At 44.2% G+C, this 21192-nt stretch overlaps 1 protein-coding gene across 2 annotated transcripts in view; it reads right to left on the bottom strand.

Moving 5' to 3' along the window:
- The window catches only part of shtn3 (shootin 3), a 51397-nt gene extending 31250 nt beyond the window's left edge, over positions 1-20147 (bottom strand). For both annotated transcript variants that reach the window (XM_042340168.1, XM_007891357.2), the window contains exons 1-2: positions 20012-20147; positions 14992-15052 (exon numbers count right to left, since the gene is read on the bottom strand). In XM_042340168.1, the coding sequence (XP_042196102.1) occupies positions 14992-15052; positions 20012-20095 (145 nt within the window). In that variant the 5' untranslated portion in view covers positions 20096-20147. The remainder of the gene's footprint in view (positions 1-14991; positions 15053-20011) is intronic.
- Positions 20148-21192: the final 1045 nt, after the last annotated feature.

Genomic DNA, 21192 nt, shown 5'->3' with positions numbered 1-21192 from the left:
CGGGTCCCGACATCTGACTATTCAGCGCTTTGGGATATCCTCCCGACGTGAAAGGCGCTCTATAAATGTAATTTTGTTGTTGTTGAGGTTGCTCCCTTCCAGTTAGCAGAGTCAGTGATTTTAAGTAACAAAATGAACAAAGGATTGCAGAAGAGGTCTGGAAACAGAAGCTTGATACACCCACCCCTGTCAGACTTCCTCCCTCCCCTGTGGTAACTGGAGACCTGTAATTCTATCCAGTCAGACCCTGTTGTATTAATATTTAACATCAAGTAGAATTATAATAATAATCCTTGCATTTGATATAGCAACTTATCGCATCGTTACAACATCTCAAAGCGCTTCAAAGAAAATACTGTAAAGGGAATCGATTGTAGATTTTGTGGGCAAAACGTGCCGGCCAATTGTTCCACAAACAGTCATGGATTGAGTTATCAAATGATGATTATTATTTTTGTTTACTTTTTTGAAGGCATTACTACCCCTGGATTGCAATCTGCCAGTCGACTAACAACTGGGTTCATAATTATCTTCAGCTAAACAGAGATGTGAGGAATAAGGAAACTTGCCTGAGGTTTCGCCCTACACAGGAATCAAAACCAGGTCTTCTCGCTTGCAAGGTGAGTGCTCGGATCAGTTTACTTCAGGACTCCAGAATTGTGGAAAATACTTAATTCTTAAATTCAGTCTTAATGTGAAAGCAGCTTTTTATTTAAAATATTTAGCATCCAATTATTTTTCTAGTTATCTTTACTAAATATCTCTGCTTCCTCGTCTCTAATCCATTGTTCTTGTGTGAGCTTTAACAGGCCATTTTACTGCAGAGGGCATCACGGGCGAGATTCACCTCTCCTCACCCAACTACCACAAATGTGCACTACTAAGTGAAGATGCTATAGAAGAGCCATTTTTTAAAAAAAACAATTGCTATCATTTTTTGTTCCTGTCAGACCGCATTTCCCTGTGTCCCACCACTGACTTCACATACAAAGTGTTGTCTCGCAAACAGAATGTGGAGCTCTTCAGTTATTGATATCATTTCACCACAGCACGTTACAGATTCGGAGGCCCATCAGCTACCAACACAACAGCTCTGAAAGCAGTGCCCAAAAATGCATACACATGGTCCCACAGTACTGCACTCATGGAGGATCTCCAGACAGGTCAATTCTGAACGCATACACAATGTTTTCACTTAGACTAAATCAATTTCGCTCTCTACTCCTAGGAAGAAAACCTTTTTTGACCACACAATTCACTGTCAGTCTCATACTATACACTGCACTTGGTTTACAGCTAGTCTACAATTTACAGAGTGTAATAATCCCTCCAAAATTAAATTATATGGCCACGGCTGCTTGTGAGACATTGCTCACTTTACAACAACAGCAAATCACTTTTGTATAGTGCCTTTCGCATTGGGAGGACATCCAAAGGGGCTGGACAGTCAGGGATTTGGACCTGAGCAGGGGATTGCTATCGGTGGGGTGGAGGGCAAGGAAGATAGGGGTAGGAGGGTGGCCGAATCCGCAGTCAAAGCGGAGGGTCTTGAGACATGCTTTGAATGAGGCAAGACAAAGGGAATGGGGGATAGAGTTCGAAAGGATGGGGGCAGAGAAGCTGAAGGCCTGACCACCGATGGTAGATGGGCTGGGTGGGGACTTTAATCCTTGCATTTGATATAGCGCTTTTCACGTCAGGAGGACGTCCCAAAGCGCTTCACAGAACACACTGTAAAGTGAATTGACTGTATATTTGTGGGCAAACGCGGCAGCCAATTGCGCACAGCAATGTCCCACAAACAGTCGTAGATTGAAAATGACCAATTTATTATTGTTTTTGGTTTTGGAGGGATTATTATTACTTGAAACAGGCTGGAGCCTGCTTAGCGGAGGGAGTGGACAGGTGGATATGGGGTTAGCCGGTCACAGAAGAAGGAAGGAGCAAGGTCGTGGAGGGTCTTGAAGGCAAGAAAGAGGATTCTGAACTCTATCCTCTGGGGGATGGGGAGGCAGTGGAGCCGGGTGAGGATGGGGGTGATAGGGTCATGGAGCCCGGTATGGGAGAGGAAACGAGCTGCAGCATTCTGGATGATCTGCAGCTTGTGGAGGGAAGAGATGGGAAGGCTAACAAGCAGGGAGTTAGCATGGTCGAGCCTAGATGTGATGAATGCGTGAATGAGGGTTTCAGCGACCTGAGGGGAACGGGGCGATATTGCGAAGATGGGAGAAGGCAGAGCGGGTCATGGCACAGATGTGGGATAGAAACGACAGTTGAGGGTCAAACAAGATGCCAAGGTTCCGGACCTACTCAGTGAGATGGAAGTTGCATCATGGATGGTGCTGCTGTCAGCGCCTGAGGTGTGAAGGCGCTAACAGAAGTCAATCAGGAGGACTTCGGTCTTGTTGACTTTCAACTGGAACAAGTTATCTCTAATCCAGGACTTGATGTCTAACAGACATTCTGTCAAAACAGAAGTGTTCCTGGAGTCGAGGCTGGAGGCAGAGAGGTAGAGTTGGGTGTCATCCGCATACATGTGGAAGTTGACCCCATGCCTCTGGATGATTTCACCAAGAGGGAGCATGTAGATATTGAAGAGGAGGGGACCAAGAACAGAGCTCTGAGGAACGCTGCACGAATGGTGTTTGTGGAGACAAAGTGGAGATGGTGTGAAAGGTAGGATCTGAACCAGTCAAGGACAGAACCATGAAGGTTGAGGTGAGAGAAGAGGCGGTCGAGGAAGACAGAGTGAGCCCTGGTCACAGATGGACAAAATGTGATTTGTCACTTTGACCAAGACTGTCTTGGTACTGTTGGCAGCACGGAAACCCGATTGGAGTGGTGGGAGAGGAAGGCATGAAGCTGGGAAACAATGACTAGTTCCAGGTTCTTGGAAAGGGAGGTTGGAGATGAGGCGGTAGTTGGAGAGCAGGGATAGGTCCAGGGAAGGATTTTTGAGGAGAGGGGTGATGATGACTGTTTTTAAGGGGATGGACAAGGAGATGTTGATGATGTTAGTGAGTAGAGGGGCAACTAGGTGGAGCTGGGAAATAAGGAGAGGGTTAGTGATGGGATTGAGGGAGCAGGTGGTGGGTTTCATGCTTGCTTCAGTTTAACAAGCCTTAATCTGACTCGTATGAAAGAAATTCTTAAGAGTTCAATATTGCCTTTTGTTTTCGCACTGACTACTTTCAGTGAATTGCCTGCTTCTCACTCTCCCAGACTATAACAGCACAAATGTTGACTTCCTCGAAGCTTAAACCCCAGCTCTTGCTTGTAAAACGTTTTTTTAAACTCTCTGAGAAATTCAACCACATCTGTGCTGTAAATCGGACAAGATACCTAGAAGAGTGTGTAAGCATTCTCTGACTAGGAGTTTAATTACCCACCATTCAAGGCATTTACTGGGCATTTGCAATGCGACAAGTCCCAGTCCACGCTCGCAATCACCTGCACACGATGTATACATGCTCATTGTGGTGTGGAGCCTGCAAATCTGACTGTAGGAGAGAAGTTTGCTACTTTGATTTACTGCACCTGGCAGGAAATAAAATCACCTCCAATCAAAGCTGCTCTTTGGTTTCTCATTTTCTTTTTCATCTGATACACGGGTCAGAGTTTATATTAAAATTACTTACAGTGCAAACTGGGATTTCACATCAAGCAAAGCCAATAAATCAAATTGTGGAATAGAATATCTCACTGTAAAATATGAAAGTCTGAGTGTAAATCTCAGAAGGAAAGCAGAGGTAAGGCACCATAAGAGATGCAAGTATTATTATTATCATATGCAAATGTGGTGATGTGCCTTCAATGTGGTCCCTTATTTTAAAAATTAATTTTGGCAGCATGTATATAATTAAACCTTAATTGTCCGGGCCGATTTCAATGTTTTGGAACAAAAGGGCAATTTGAAATCTTTTTATTTAAAAAACAGAAAAGCATTTGCTCTCAAGTGGTCGACGATGCTCAGAGAATATCCATCCAGCAAAGAGTTTTCTCAGGAAGCTCTGAACACACTCCTGGCATAAGAACCTAGAGATATCCAAGGTGGAGGAGGCTATCTTCCTCTAAGTTCAGATCCAAACATGAGTACGATACATGGGTAAAGGCAGGGAAATCATGTCAATTTCTGATGCTTCCAATCACAACCATAGAGATCATTAAAACAATTACCTCAATGGCTCCAAAAACCTCCATGGCTCCAGGCCAAGGATTCGGGGAGACTCACTGAAACAGGTACTGATTTTTACAGACATGGGGCTGCAGACAAGTGCCCAGATTGTCCAAAGCTCAGGCTCCAGGAGTGGATCTGGACATCTGCATTATGGCTCTCTCTGAATGTTCAATTTGATTATGGAGTAGAAACTCCTGATATCGGATCCTGGACCATTCCCATTTCCATTTCAGAACAATCCAATAATGTAATTTAGGATCATATACCTTGTGGACACCAATGGATAAAACAATTTGCTTCTCCAATATATCGACCAGCTCAAAGTCCGAATAGAACTGACAGGATATTCTATACTCGCTGGTGGGGTTTTATCTGTAAGGCACCAGCTGAAATGCTTGTGAAAAGGAAATCAAATTGCCTTTTTGTTCCAAAACATTGAAATCAATCCCAACAATTAAGCTCTAATTATACACATGATGTCAAAATCATTTTTGGAATTTGCTAGTATAGTTCTTAAGCTTCATTTGGTTCAACACCACAGAAGCAATCCAGCACTAAACGCAAGAAAAATTTACCATTTGGAATTTGATACCATTATGTATCAGCTTAGTTCACTGTGCTTTTATGTAATGAGGGCAATATGGTATTAGCATACGACCAAATTGAAAGTTTTAATGCCTTAATAATGTTTATTCTTGCATTTGATATAGTGCTTTTCACATCAGGAGGACATCTCAAAGCATTTTGTAGAATCTACTATAAAGTGACTGTGAATTTTGTCGGCGAATGTGTCAGCACACAGCAATGTCCCACAAATACCCATGAAGTAAATGATCAATTTTATCAGTCCAGGACACAAGGAGAAACTGCCCTCTGTGGGGTCCTGTAACGTAATGGTTAGAGCACTCACCTCACAAGCGAGAGGACCTGGGTTCGAATCCTGGGCAAGTCGAAACATAACAACAACCACAAAATTACATTTGAATGGTGCCTTTCACATCGGGAGGACGTCCCAAGGCGCTGGACAATCAGTGCTTCGGACCTGAGCTGAGGGTTGGGATCGGGGAGGGTGGAGAGCAGGAGGGTGATGAGCAGGAGGGTGATTGAAAGCATGGTCGAAGAGTAGGGTCTTGAGACACGTCTTGAAGGAGACAAGGGAGAGGCGAGGAGGAGGGACTGCAGGATGAAGTTCCAGAGGATGGGGGCAGTGTGGCTGAAGGCCTGGCCACCAATGGTGGGGCAGGCAAGACGGGGGATGTGAAGCAGGCCGGAGCCCGCTGAACGGAGGAAGCGGGTAGGTTGGTAGGGGGTTAGGAGTTCTTAGAGGTAGTGGGGAGAAAGGCCATGGAGGGCTTTGAAAGTGAGGACCAGGATATTGAACTGCATCCTCTGTGTGATGGGAAGCCAGTGGAGTTGGGGAGGATGGGGTGCTGGGGTCGCAGAACCTGGTGCGGGAGAGGACATGGGCTGCAGAGTTGTGGATGATCTGCATCCTATGGAAGGAGGAATTGGGGGGGCTGACAAGCAGGGAGTTTGTGTAATCGAGCCTGGATGTTATGAATGCCTGTATGAGGGTCTCGGTGGCCTGCAGTGTGAGACAGTGGCAGAGACGGTCGATGTTGCAGAGGTGGGGGTAAGGTGGAATGGGTCATGGTACGGATGTGGGGTAGAAAGGATAGTTGAAGGTCAAAAAGATGCCAAGGTTCCGCACTGGCTCGGTGAGGTGGAATGTGCATCCTTGGATGGTGATACTCTCAGAGCCTGAGGTGTGGAGGCACTGATGGGTGCCAATTAGGAGGGCCTCAGTCGTGTTGACATTCAGATTCATAGATTCATAGAATGTTAAGGCACAGAAGGAGGCCATTCGGCCCATCGAGTCTGTGCAGGCTCATTGACAGAGCAAATCACTTTCACTAACACCAATCACCAGCTTTCTCCCCATAACCCCGCAAACCCGTCTTCCCCAGATACCTATCCAGTTCTCTCTTAAAAACTGTTATCGAATCGGACTTCACTACCCTTTCGGGCAGATCATTCAAAATTCGAACAACTCACTGAGTGAAAACATTTCTTCTAACCTTCCCTCTGCTTCTTTTGGTAGATATCTTAAGACTGTGACCACGAGTCACAGACACACCTACCAGCGGAAACAGCTTTTCCCTATCTCGCCTGTCGAAACCTTTCATGATCTTGAAGACCTCTATCAGGTCCCCGCGTAACCTTCTCTGCTCTAATGGGAAAAGTCCTAACTTCTCCAGCCTGTCCTCATCGCTAAGGTTCCCCATTCCTGGTATCATTCTCGTGAATCTCCTCTGCACCCTTTCCAGTGCCTTAATGTCCTTCCTGAAGTAAGGTGCCCAGAATTGGACTCCAGCTGAGGCCTAAACAGTGTTTTGTACAGATTAACCATAACCTCCCTACTCTTACACTCTATGCCCCTACTAATAAAGCTCAGTACACCAAATGCCTTTTTTATTGCCTTATCTACCTGCCCCGCTACCTTTAATGATTTGCTTACTTGAACACCCAGATCTCTCTGTACGTTCACCCCCCTTAAGATTGAGCTACCAAGTCTATATTGCCTCCTATCATTTTTCCTACCTAAGTGTTTGACCTCACACTTATCCACATTGAAATCCATCTGCCACATGTCAGCCCATTCCACCATTCTGTGTATAACTGCTTGCAGTTGGTTACAGTCTCTTCACTATTTACTACCCTACCTAACTTTGCATCATCTGCAAACTTGGAAATAGTGCTCTCTACGCCCAAGTTCAGATCAGTAATATATATTAGAAAGAACAGTGGCCCAATACCGATCCCTGGGGGACACCGCTGCACACCTCCTTCCATTCCGAGAAACACCCATTAACCACCACCCTCTGCTTTCTGTCACTCAGCCAGTTCCTAATCCAAACTGCCACTGTCCCCTTAATACCGTGGGCCTCTAATTTTTGTATTAATTTCTTATGCGGTACTGTGTCAAAAGCCTTTTTGAAAACCATGTAAATAACGTCCACTGCATTTCCCTCATCAACCCTCGCAGTCACCTCTTCAAAAAATTCTATTAGATTTGTTAGGCAAGATTTGCCTTTAACAAATCCATGTTGGCTGTCTCTAATCACCTTGTGTTCCTCTAAGTAGAGATTTATTCTGTCCCGGATTACGGTCTCCAGTAGTTTTCCTATTACCAAAGTTAGGCTGAATGGCCTGTAATTTCCGGGCTCGTCTTTCTGCCCCTTTTTGTAGAGTGGGGTAACATTAGCCACTCTCCAGTCTCTCGGCACCACTCCTGTGTCCAATGAAGATTGAAATATAATGGCCAAAGCCTCTGCTATTTGAACCCGTATCTCCCACAGCAACCTTGGGTCAAACCCATCTGGTCCTGGTGACTTATAAATTTTGAGCCCAGTCAATCTTTTCAGAACTTCCTCTCTGTCTATAGTAATCTGATCTATGTCCTCTACCCTCTCATCCAATACTGCGGCATTTGGGGCATCCATTTCGTTGTGAAGATATAGAAAGTTTGCTCTCATTAGGCAAGTTTCCTTTCCCCACACATTTTTGTTTACCTAGAGGTAAGTAGGAACACAGTTGTTCAATTGGCGGATTGCTTTTCGGGGGGTACTAACCCTTCAAAAAAAATTTTAAAATAATTATTTAGTCACTCATTCCAAGCCTGTTTGTGGGACACTGCTGTGCACAATTAGCTACCATGTTTCACCCAAAAAATATACAGTCAATTCACTATAGTATATTCAGTGAAGTACTTTGAGACATCTCAAAGATGTGATAAGGTGCTATATCAACTGCAAAGGTTATTATTATAATCAAAGTTTAAGGTAGAGCCGACAATTATTTGTCTAAGTGATGCACATTTGTCTACGTGCTCCACCGAGCCAGGAACCCACCTATGAGAACCCCCGAGAGCTCCACAATGATTCAACATTCATTACAGAGCCCTTCAAAGAAGCGATGCTGAGTCAATTGAAAGAATACGTGTTTAAGGAACATTGCCATGCAATGTAAAGTGAGTGTGTGACTAAACAGAAAGCAAAGCATGAATCTTGTTTGCAACAGATCCCAATGGACCATTACAGTAAGGATTGAGAAAATTTGGATTTGCAGCTCGATTCATTGTCAGGCAGCCCTGGCCGAAAGTGACGAGCTATATCTTCCTCGTTCATCCATCATTAATCTAAACTTGACTTTAATATTTTCCTTTTTGGAGACACTGGTGCTGGGCAATTTATTTGGTGGATTGAACTGGGCCTGCTTCCAGGATTGCAGGCAAGAAGCACTGGCAGACATTCATCCACGATCAGCCTGCCGTTCTGCTTCATTGCCAGAGGCTGTAATTAGTTAAAGTTGCTGACAAACATTTTACCGTTTCCATTTCATCTGATTTTGCTTTTGGCTTCTAGCCAGACACCGCCCATTGCTATCCAGTGCCAACTCCAGTGGAGTCCTGTAGCTCAGTGGTTAGAGCACTCACCTTGCAAGCGAGAGACCTGAGTTCAATTCCAGGCAGAGGGCGAAACATTGGGCAAGTTTCCTTACTCCACACACCTAATAATAATCCCTCCAAAATCAAAAACAATAATAAATTGGTCATTTTCAATCTACGACTGTTTGTGGGACACTGCTGTGCGCAATTGGCTGCCGCGTTCGCCAACAAATATACAGTCAATTCACTTTACAGTGTATTCTGTGAAGCGCTTTGGGACATCTAGAAGACGTGAAAAGTGCCATATCAAATGCAAGGATTATTATTATTATTAACTCAGTCAGAATTCTGAGCAACCTCCAGCAGGCATGGTGAAGAAAATAATAATCCTTGCAATTTGATGTAACGCCTTTCAGCAGGATGTCTCAAAGCACACTGCAGGATTTACTGTAAATTGTAATGACTGTGTGTTTCGTAGGTGACTGTGGCAGCGCATAACAACGTTCCACACACAGCCATGAAGTGAATAACCTGTTGTATTTGGGGCGTGTTGGCCAGGTCACTCGAAGAAAATCCCTTTTTTTTTTGAATAGTGCCATGGGATCTTTAATGTCCACGAATGAATAGGTAGACAAGACCTCGGTTCATAATTATAATCCTTGGCTTTGATATAGACTTTATCAAGTCATTGATAAGCTGCTACATCAAATACAAGGTTTAACAACTCATCTGAAGGTCAGCACCTTCAACACAGCACACCTCCAGCAGGACATTGAAGCATTAGCCTGAACTATGTGAGTTCAATGTACCGACATGGGGCTTGAACCCACAACCTTCTGACTCAGAAGCAAGAATGCTACAAACTGAGCCAGACTGACACATATAAGCTGATACCAACGAGTTACCCATGAGCTAATGTAAAGCTCTCAAAGTAGAGGTACCTTCCAATGAACTGCTGCAAAACCCCAATCATCATAAAGCAATATATCTGCACATTGACTGATTACTTTCATATGCTCCTTGTACTGTGATTAATGTAATTAATAGATTCTTTCCCTCAATGACCTAGTCTAGTGAGTACAAACACAATTCAATCCATTTTAGTACAAAGCACTACTTAAGATTGATCATAAGTTTGACAGTCTCAGTTGGGGCAGCAATAGGAGTGATACAATTGGTCTTGTGGCTCTCGGTAGGTAGGAGAAGGTGATGAGAAATGAACAGGCAAGGTTCCTGCTCTTGGTCACTGTCCACGAGACCCCTACTGGAAAATACCCATTTGCAGACTTACACAAGAAAGGTTTAGATGAAGAAGTCCCTTCGGCCCATTGGATCTTATTCTTTCACGATACCCAGGCTTTCACACTACTGTCTTCTCATCACAGCACAAAGCTGTTTTATGAATTACTCCAGCATCCAGGCCTCAACCAACCTTCCTGTTCCAATCAGTAATTACCTCTGGGTAAAGAAATTCTTCCTGATGTCTATCCTGAAGTTGCCCTTTGTAACCATGGACCATTGCCCCCTTTTTCTGTTTCAGTACTTCCGAAAGTACTCTTGTGGATTTACCTTCTCAATCTCATTTAAAATCTTACATTTATCTGTAAAATCCACTCTAAACTGTCTCATTCAGGTGAGAAAACATGGATTGAGCTGGATGGAGAAGACATCCACAGTTGGACAGCCTGCCAACACTTCCTTTCAATCTGAAGAATGCCCACTTGTACCAGAGAGCCTGCTAGCAGCTGTCAACCTAAAGTCCAACATGTAGTCAGAGAGAAAAGGTTCCTGAGCCAGGTGATGACAGATCAGCCAGCATGTTTCATCAGCAAGACTTGAAAGGGCTCAGTGGGATTCTTCCCACTGAGCTCCTGCTAACCCTGCCAGCCATCACTTGAACAAGCAGTGTAGTCCCATCTGCACAAGCAGCTGAAGGCTTACCAGATAGTGTTCGCAATGGCAAGCTATGCAGTTTTAGGTGGTTAAATGGAAACAATACCCCAGTTACACAATCCCAAGTCCCTATGCTTTGACTCTTGCAACCTGTGCCTAATTCTATTTGAGCTCTCTGGGACACTGCCCTGCTTGAAAGGCACTATATAAATGCAAGTTGTTGTGATTAGGTATTCAGAATGCATCCCTCTGGGGAGAGAGTGTGCACTCCATTCCAGATAAAGTAAATTTCTATCCATTGGTGGCACACATATATGGTTCTCTCAGTGTGGTTTTAGTATACTCTTAAGCATGGTGCTGAGTTTCCACATGTACCAGACACCATCTGACCAAAACAGACAGCAGAGGTTGCATCAGTAGGAGTAAACCATATAGTCTCGAAAAACCACGTTGAACCAAGAATTAGAATGCAGCTTCAGCAACAACTAAGTACTTCAAAATTCTGTATTAATTTATATCTACTTTCAACACTGTGAATAAATTCACGCTGCTAACAGTTTCAGTACCTTTCTAATACATCTCCATTTTTACTGACAGTAATTTTCCAACTCACTGGAGCTTACCAATTCTCTCATTAAACAGGCAAAAGGTTTCCTGTCCTTCTAGTGTGTCCAATCAAGAGAGTTTAATGAAGAATTGCCCTAATTGCTGATCAGGAGGAAACAGCCAAATAACTTGGGGGTGTCAGTGGAAAAATGTCATTATAAGGTCAAATCAAAGGAGTATAAGTAGCCTGTTCTTTGAAATATTCAATGGTCACCTGAACCACTAAGAAAAGGACAGGAACACACTTTAACATCTCACCTGAAGGATAATAGCTCTGACAGTTCAGATGTCTTTCAATACTGCTTGATCAATGCATTGTCATGGGCGAAGGAAGAGGGAGAAAAGGCGGTCAATTCACTTTACAATAAATTATGCGAAGCGTTTTGAGACATCTCAAAGATGTGATAAGGAGCTACATCAAATACAAGGTTTATTATTATTAATTTTGTTGATTAGTGCCCAGAAACTAAAGATCTATGGGTGGAAAAAATATGGTGTCACACCACCATGTCACATTTTCCCACTATATTATTAAAGCAATGGACAAATACAGCAATGTTTTAAGTCAAAATAAATTGTATTTTGTGGTTTTCATTTTGTTAACTTGTTAAAACAGTTCATTTGTTATAATGTCTGGTGACATTCCATTTGCTGGTGTACTTTTCATTTGCTGTGATTTATAAAGCATATTATGTGCTAACATCTTGGCCAGCACTGTTTGATGCCCAGTTCCAATGAGAGGTTGAAATGTAAACCACGTGATCATTTATAATAAATGTGATTTCATTTAATTGAATTAATGCAGCCTGAATTAGAATTGGATTATGCTTAATGCACTGCACTTAGCTTGTCTCTCCTTAGTTTACTTTACTGTAAATCACCTCTTCTCTCTACTTTCCTTTCCCAACCTTCTGCTAATCATGTCCGCAAGGTAACCTGGCAAAATGCAGGGGGTTGTCAAGGATAGGTCAGAGTTTAATGGATTATCAGGGTAAGAAGGTGCTGTTCATGGCTTTGAGTCTCTGTTTGATGAGTGAGCAATCTTAGCCGTATTACCATGAAGAATGGGGGTTAAATACTTGATTGGCGGATCGCTTTTCCGGGGTAATAATTCTTTCAAAAAATAATAATGAATTGGTCACTCAGTCCATGACTGTTTGTGGGACACTGCTGACCCATTTCGCCTACAAAATATAGTCAATTCTCTTTACAGTATATTCTGTGAAACGCTATGAGGTGTCTCAAAGACATGATAAGGCGCTATATCAAATGCAAGGTTTATTATTAAATAGAGCTTCCACTGTGAAGTAGCCAAAAGCAGGGAGCCGATGAGCCAGGCTGGCTGTGCTGTCATCAGCAGTGTCCTAGAATACTGTGGAGTAGTAACTGTAAGGAACAGGCTCTCCAGATAGACGGTGGAAGCAGCAAGTATTGATTCTTTCAAGAACAAATTAGATAGATTTCTGTTAGGAAATAATATCTTGGGATACAGTGTATAGTTTGGGACATGACATGTGCATGTGACTGCCAGGATGGTGGAAGGCGAACTGAATGGACCTCGGTCTTCTTTCGCCTAGCAATTCTTATGTTCTCCCTCATTAGGGTGGGTATCATCTGCTCACCATTCCAACCAGCAGGTGTGTAACAGAGAGGGGACAACAACTGGGTCAGAATGGCGGAATTTAACCTAAAATGGGAGCAGCAAAACAAAACAGTGCATGTCAATTCTTAAATAATTACATGGAATCCAACAGATAGGCTGCTGTGTAATACAAGATACTCCTCTCATCCAACCCAGAACTGAAGTATTGAAATAGGGAGCTAAATTATTCAGCAGAATAATGAAAGACTCCCTTCTTTAATACACTTGCATGGTTTTGTCAAAAGCCACTGAGATTATTTATATATGAAGCAAGGAGTCTGAATCTGATCTAATACAACTTCAGTTAGTGAATACAATTAAATGGTAATATCAGTTTCAGTCTTTTTATGACAGGGTAACGGCTGCTTGTGATTGCAACTTGCTGTTTATCTGGTCTCTTTCGTGCTATCTCAGATCTCTTCTCAATACAGTGTGGTTATGCCTAGGATATGCATCGTGACATGAGTGAAAATTGTACTGAATGAAACAATGCTACTTATTCTATTGCTTACATTAGAGACACCTCGTGTTATTAGTGTGTGTGAGTGTTTGTATGGGACGGGGGGGTGGGGGGACAGAGAGTATTAATAAAATGCCTGAGGAGCCAGTTTAGTAAATTTAGTCTCTACCTTAATCTCGGCACATTACTACTATGTGCAAACAGCACTTTGGCACAATTTATGCAAGTTACGGTGCAGAATATTTCCATGACCCATTTTACAATCAGCCTTGGTGCAGTTTAGAGCAACATTCCTTTTCTCACTGAACCATTAAATAGAATGGACTCTCAGCAAGCTATGAAGACTGTGGAAACTATCACACTCTGATTTCTAAAGTTAGCAGTTTTCTTATTACTTATTTTATAATGATTTTCCATTATGTTTCTTGCACTATCCATCGGCAACTCATGTCTGGAGTGCAGATAATATGCACAGAGACAAGGCTGGATGAGAAAGTGTGGCTGAATAAACCAATTTAACCTATAAGATGGTCAAAGAACTGTCAGTGAGGGCAACAAACAATTGATAATATTGAAGGATTCAGATATTTCAAACCATGGCCAAACCATTATTTAATAAGTAAGCTATTGTTTGTGATTGGGTTTTTCCAAAGTGATTTAGTTAGGAATTGACTGCAATTGCCTCTTTCGCTTTCTTGAACACATTTTTCCTTCAACAGACTATTGCTCATGTGCGAGTCTTCACATTGAATGTTGGCCAGCCAGGACTTCAGAGTTCCCATTGCAACCCCACTCCTGCCTTCATTTGATTATGTACATGGACACCTTGCAGCAGAGGATCCCTGGATAGGAGCAAGAACTGCTGGCTGACCTATCCCCTCATTACCCTGGGGTCACTAAGACTAAGTGTAGCATCTTACCTGCTGCTCTATTCAGCACAGACTGGGATTCCAACCTACAATAGGTACATAAAAACAGGAATAGGCCATTCAGCCCCTCAAGCCTGTTCTGCCATTCTATTAGATCATGGCTGATCTATACCTCATCTCCAATTAGCCACATTTGCCCCATATTCGTGGTACAACACCTAACAAAAATCTATCCACCTCGGTCTTGAAAATTTGAATGGATCCAGCGTCCACTTCCTTTTGAAGGAGAGAGTTCCAGATTTTCTAGTTTCCATGTTTGAGGAAGAGTGGTGTCTGTACTCACTAGGCTATTGTTTAATTCAATGCTTAACACCCTGGTTGGTTTACAAAAGCAGCGATTACATGCAATGCCATGTTTAAGCATCAATAGTAACCCTGTGATGTCAAGAATGGCAAAATGCAACCAACAGCCAAGTCAATGTCATCACTGCAGTAACCTGCTCCAGCCTCTTCTTCGTACCTCACAGGAATGAGGCTCTGGTCAATTTCTGAGCTTTGCTAGCCTTGTTCGGGTCTTCTTATTTCCACATGTTTATTTTGAAATTGTACAATTTACAATGACTCACAAATAATACCAAATAAAAAGAGAGACAGAGTTTTAGCACTTTAGAAATGTAGAATGAAAGAGAGCAGCAAATTGCAAAGTAATACTGTATTGTAATGTCTTTAGTCTCAGAAAGTGAGTCTTTGGTTGAATTTCCAACTCAGTATAGCACCCCTGAATGTTCAAATGCTATTATTTTTAACCAGAGCACAGTGACTGTTCAGTGCTATGTCTTCAGCCACTGCAGATTAAGAAATGATGGATCTCGTGGTGAGATGAAAAAATGGACCTACCTCGCTTGATCTGTTTCAGGCGACACTCGGCCTCATCCCGCTCACGAACAAGTCGCTGACACTAAAAAAAAGCAAATGAGTTTGTGCTTCAGTAACCAAGCCATACATTAGCTAATTAAAATGATAGTGAGATCCTTCCTACAGCACTGGCTCACCCTGACAGACCCCAGTTTGACATTGAAGATGACTCTGCTGAAGCACAGACGGGGGGGTGGGGAAAGGTAAGACAAATCGTAATCTTTCCAACAGAGACACCGCAGGTCTGCTTCATTCATCCAGGCTCTTATTTAAGCCTGACTACTCACTGGTACATATGATCTCTTTGTGTGTTTCAGTACTATGAAAACATCTGTGTATACATCATAATACTATTCCTTGGATTTGATATAGTTTCCTATCGCATCGAAATGTCTCACAGTGCTTCACAATAAATTACTGTTAAGTGTAATTTATGTGTATTTGTAGGCATACATAAGTGTGTATGCCAGCTTCCAATGTTGTCCATTTGATCCCCTTTGTGTAGGTGTGTGTGTGTTGTGAGTGTATATAGTGTGTGTGAATGTGTGTGTGTGTGTATGTATATATAAATAATAATCCTTGCATTTGATATAACGCTTTATAAATCTGCTCGACGTCTCAAAGCACTTCACAGAATAGACTGTAAAGTGAATCGACCGTACATTTGTGGGAGAAACGCGGCAGCCAATTGCGCACAGCAGTGTCCCACAAACAGTCGTGGATTGAAAATGACCAATTTATTATTGTTTTGTTTTGGAGGGATTATTATTAGGCTCTGTGTGGAGTAAGGAAACTTGCCCAAGGTTTTGCCCTGCCTGGAATTGAACCCAGGTGTCTCGCTTGCAAGGTGAGTGCTCTAACCACTGAGCTACATGACTCCTGTGTGTGTATATATATATATATATAATGTGTGTGTGTCCTGTGTATATTTGTGTGTGCAGAGGTTCTATGGAGTTCTCCGTTCTGTCTATATGTAAATGAGTGTGGGAAAGGGATGTGGAGCTCTCCATTGTACCTTGCGTGAGAGACTGTATCTGTGCAATGCTTTATTCTTTGTGGGCGAAACACGGCAGACAATTGCACACAGCAATGTCCCACAAATAGTCATGTTCGGTAAACAGAGGCATGTGAAGTAAGGAAACTTGCCCAACATTTCGCCCTGCAGGGAATCGAACCCAGGTCTCTTGCTTGCGAGGTGAGTGCTCTATACTGTAAAGTGAATTGACTGTGTATTTTGAGGGCCAAAACGCAGCAGCCAATTGTACACAGCAGTGCTCCACAAACAGTCATGGATTGAGTGACCAGATTATTATTTTAAAACATTTTTTTTAAAGGGATTATTACTCCCCCCAGAAAAGCGATCCACCAATCGACTAACAACCGGGTTCCAACTTACTGCTAGATAAACATAGGGTTTGGAGGAAGGAACCTTGCCCAACGTTTCCCCCTATCTGGGAATCCAACCCCGGTCCCCTAGCTTGCGAAGCGAGTGCTCTAACCACTACGCTACAGGATTGTACAAGTTATTAAAATGATTGTCAACATTCATCCTCCCCTACCCCATCCACCCCTCCTTTATAATCCATCCCTACAGTTTCTCCCCAGAGAGGTTCCAATAACTGCCATCAGAATTCACACAACAAGCTTAACAAACTTGCTTCATTGAGCTCACCAGTCAGGCAGTCACTTCTGCTCGCAAAGCCTTCCTGCAAGGTTTGAGCAGAGTAATTGTGCAGCCCGACTCCCACTGGAGTAAAACTCAGTGAAGTCAATATTTAGAATAACAATGAAGGTACCTCCTCATAGGACAAAACAACAAGGGGGTTTTCAATTCATATTGTCCTCTCGGCCTGAAAGTCTCCCTACATTTACTCCCTGCATATAATTAACTGGTCAGTGCTCAACTAGAGATTGACTAAACTGGAAAACTGGCCTCTAAATAAAGACTGAATTTATGCTTAATTCGACACAATCTTCAATTTTAAGGCAATGGTTTTAAGACCAAAAGCATGAGAATGTGAGCTTCTGATCTCTATTCAGTCATGGAAAGTGAATGTGTATGTACACCAGGTCACGACTGGATCATCAAGTGATGTCTTTTGCCCCGACTATTATCTTTCACGGTCAGGTAACCCGTAAATGCACACAATCTAGACTAACTGACTGAAGAATCGCCACTTTAGTGAGATATCAGAGGGAAGCCACCTCTCCCACAACATGGGTCAGTAAGTTCAGAAGAGGAAGGGGGAGAAATCTGGAGAAAAATCAAGAATTGCCCAATTTACTTTTTAATGTGAAATATCCTGATAAGCTATTGCGACTGACATGGTACCAGCACAAGCAACATAAAAGCTAAGGAACATCCAAGTAGTTACATTAACCGCAAGAGTTACAGACAAGTTGACATGAGCGGATTTGCACGGCGCCTAATGAGTAAAATGTAGAAATACATATTAAATGAATTTAAGTAATTAACGTTTTAAGCCACAATACTTTAAGACAACAATAAAACCAGGCCCTTCAAAGAGCATTTCATTGATGTCTTTATTGAAAATTTAACTTGCAAATATAATAATTAATATAGCTTAAATATTTATTTCTTATTTGATAATAGGTCATTGGCCACCGATGCTTCAATCACGCATTGGATAAACTTACAAGCAGGCAAGCTGTCCTTTTGTTACTGTACATCAAGTTGAAGAATGTTGGTGTTGAGGAATTCAGAATTTTCTAATTTCTCACAGTAAAGGACTCATAAAGTTCCCTTTGTCCTTGTCAGTGAAGTACAATACTGTATTCCCGTACCAGGGACAGCAAGGGTTAAATACAAGGTAGAATTCTATCTGAATGTACCAGTTTTAAAATACATATTGCACCATCCATCCTTAAAAGCAGGTTGTCACTCCCCATTCTCAATTCACATGGAACCAATGATGACATTAGAGAGAAGTCATGGTAGCTTGGGCTGAGTCAAAACCTCGTCTGACTCCACCACTACCTCACCCCTCAGGCCACTGAAATTCTTGTTCATGCCTTCGTCACCTTCAGGCTCGACTGCTTGTTGGCCTTCCCAACTCCTCCCTCCACAGGCTGCAGATAATGCAGAATTCTGCAGTCCGTGTCCTCTCCCACACCAAACTCTGTGACCCCATCTCCCCCACTCTCGCCCGACTCCATTGGCTCCCTATCCTTCAGAGGATCCAGTTCCAGATCCTGGTCCTCACCTACAAAGCCCTCCATGGTCTCGCACCACCCTAGCTCTGCGACCTCCTAACCCCCTACCAACCTGCCCACTCCCTCCGCTTAGCCGGCTCTGGCCTGCTCCACGCCCCCCGACCCACCATCGGCGGGAGAGCCTTCAGCCACTCGGCCCCCAACCTCTAGAATTCCATCCCCTAATCACTCCGCCTCGCCCCCCTCCTTAGACTCCTTCAAGTCCCACCTCAAAACCCTCCTCTTTGACCATGCCATCGGTCACCCCCCTCCCCTCCCTTCTCCCCCCCCCCCCCCCCCCGATCCCAGCTCGGGTCTGAAATGCTGTACACTGTCCAGCGTTTCATTCGTGCTTTTATTTAAAGATTAACTTGAAAATATAATATAACCTCACAGAACCACGCCCAAAACCCAGAGGTCTGAGAAGGGAAAGGTCTCCAGCTGTCTGTTCATCAATTTTACTTTTTTTTTCGCCCACAAAATATACAATCAATTCTCTACAATATATTCTGTGAAGCGCTTTGAGACATCTTGAAGACTTGATAAGGTGCTAAATTAAATGCAAGGATTATTATTTTTTCCAAACCTTCCCCAGCATGACATACAAGATTGAAAACACAAAAATGTTTATAGTCTCCTTCGCAAACCCATTTTTGTTGTGGTGGGAGAGGAAACCAAGCAAAAATGACAGGAAAAGAAAGGTAGACCCCATCACACACAGCATTTGAACCAAAAGGCTGCACACCGCCTGATTTACAAAGCTGCTCCTCGGCCTCCAAGCCAATCTACCAGCTGGAATTAATGCTCCTTCCTTTGTATTGTAATCTGCGAGACTGTCTTGAAGAGGCACATTTATTAAAATCAATGTAGGGCACAACCATAATACGTATTATTTACCTTCTCTGGAATTTGATTAAAAGGCAGAACACTTCTCTGCTTCTTTTTGTGTCTATATGTATAAAGCTGCTCTTCTCATTGAATACATTTGATATGTAATTTAAATGGATGCCAGTTACATTATCTCTCTTCTGCTGTTGCTGCAGAGCAGTGGGACAGAAGTGAAGAGAGATTTCTTTCAAATTGAATGAAACCATTTTTTTATTTCAGAGTGCAATTATTTTTGCTGTATGTGTGTTTTTTTTAATGTGTGAGCAAAACGCAATTCAGTCTGAACAGGATTCACCTCTCAGATCCACACTCTGCTTTTAGTGGAGAATAAAGGGCGTCTTTTCTTCAGCTGCAATCCTCTCCTCTCTGTCTCACTCCCACCCCCACCATTTATTACCCCCTCCATCCATACATACTCCTTGATTCATGTCCTGTTTATTGTGTCCCGGGGTATTTATTTCACACAAGTCCTCCGGTCCTGATTAAAACACTGCATTCAGCACTTGCCAGACAACTCCCTACTATACAGTATTTCCGAGGGGGGTCAATGTTCTGCACTATTGCAGACACACAAAGCTCAATGCAAGAAAATATTAACATTTTAAAGAACGAATACGCGGGTTGCAATGTGCACACCGCTAAAAAATCATATTTTAACCTCAAGCGGCTCAGGTGAGAATAGGAGTTTTCAGCCAATACACGAGAAACGAATACACTGTATTTAACACATAACAGATTCAATATTAACATCGTAACTGAACAATGGCTTTAGCTTCAATGGTACACAGAATACAATGTTTGATGCATATTTAAACAGGGACTTGAAGGTTTCAGATCAGACAAAGCCGCCTCCCTAATTGGAGTTGGTTTAGTCAACGTCGTGATGTTGATGTCCGCTCACCTCCTCTTTCATTTCCCCTGTGGGTGTCGGCTCGGCCTCCCCCCGCTCCTGTGTGCGGGCCGGGCTGGCGGGGCAGGGCAGCATGACCACACCGAGCGGACCCCGAGCGGACCCCGCACACAACCGCACACAACCGCACAGCAGCACAGCGCCGACACACTGAGCATGTGCGGGGCAGCGGCACCGTCTGACACTCTGCCATTTGCTGATCGCTGTCCCGACACTGAGGTCCCTCCTCCCCCACCGCCCCTTTGGGACTCCTCAGTCCCCCCCACTCCCCCACTGCTATTAACGAGACACATTCAGTGTCATTCATCGGACTCTCGGTGTAAAGTATAACTGATACATTACACAATATAACCCCCACCGAACAGCTGCTCCGGAATAGCAACGCCGAATCCACCGGTTCACACACATTTCATAACCAGAGCGACAAACCCTGGTATTACCATCACTTCATTGAGACAATTATTTCATCGCTGGATCCCCACTCCCACCCCCACCCCACCCCCACCCCCACCTCACCCCACCCCCACCCCACCCCCACCCCACCTCACCCCCACCCCCACCTCCACCCCACTCCCACCCCCCACCCCAACCCCACCTCACCCCACCCCACCCCACCCCCCACCCCACCTCCCCCCACCCCCCCCCACCCCCCCCCACCCCCCCCACCCCACCCCCACCCCACCCCCCCCACCCCCCCCACCCCACACACCCCACCCCCACCCCCACCCCACCCCCACCCCACCCCCACCTCACCCCCACCTCACCCCCACCCCACCTCACCCCCACCCCCACCTCACCCCCACTCACCCCACCTCACCCCCACCTCACCCCACCCCACCCCCACCTCACCCCACCCCACCTCACCCCCACCCCACCTCACCCCCACCCCCACCTCACCCCACCCCACCCCCACCTCACCCCACCCCACCTCACCCCACCCCACCTCACCCCCACCCCCACCTCACCCCACCCCCACCTCACCCCCACCTCACCCCACCTCACCCCACCCCACCCCCACCCCACCTCCCCCCCACCCCCCCACCCCACCCCCCACCCTCTGCTCTCTTTTCCCACCTTCTCCCCGAGTGCCATTCCAGTATATCTGTTATATTCAGCGACGATATGGATGGACAGTTATAATGGACAATCCCGTTAGCCTAACATTGCCTGAA

The sequence above is a fragment of the Callorhinchus milii genome, unplaced genomic scaffold (genome assembly GCF_018977255.1).
Source record: "Callorhinchus milii isolate IMCB2004 unplaced genomic scaffold, IMCB_Cmil_1.0 Scaffold13, whole genome shotgun sequence".
NCBI lineage: Eukaryota > Metazoa > Chordata > Chondrichthyes > Chimaeriformes > Callorhinchidae > Callorhinchus > Callorhinchus milii.
This window is presented reverse-complemented; position numbering and strand designations above follow the sequence as displayed.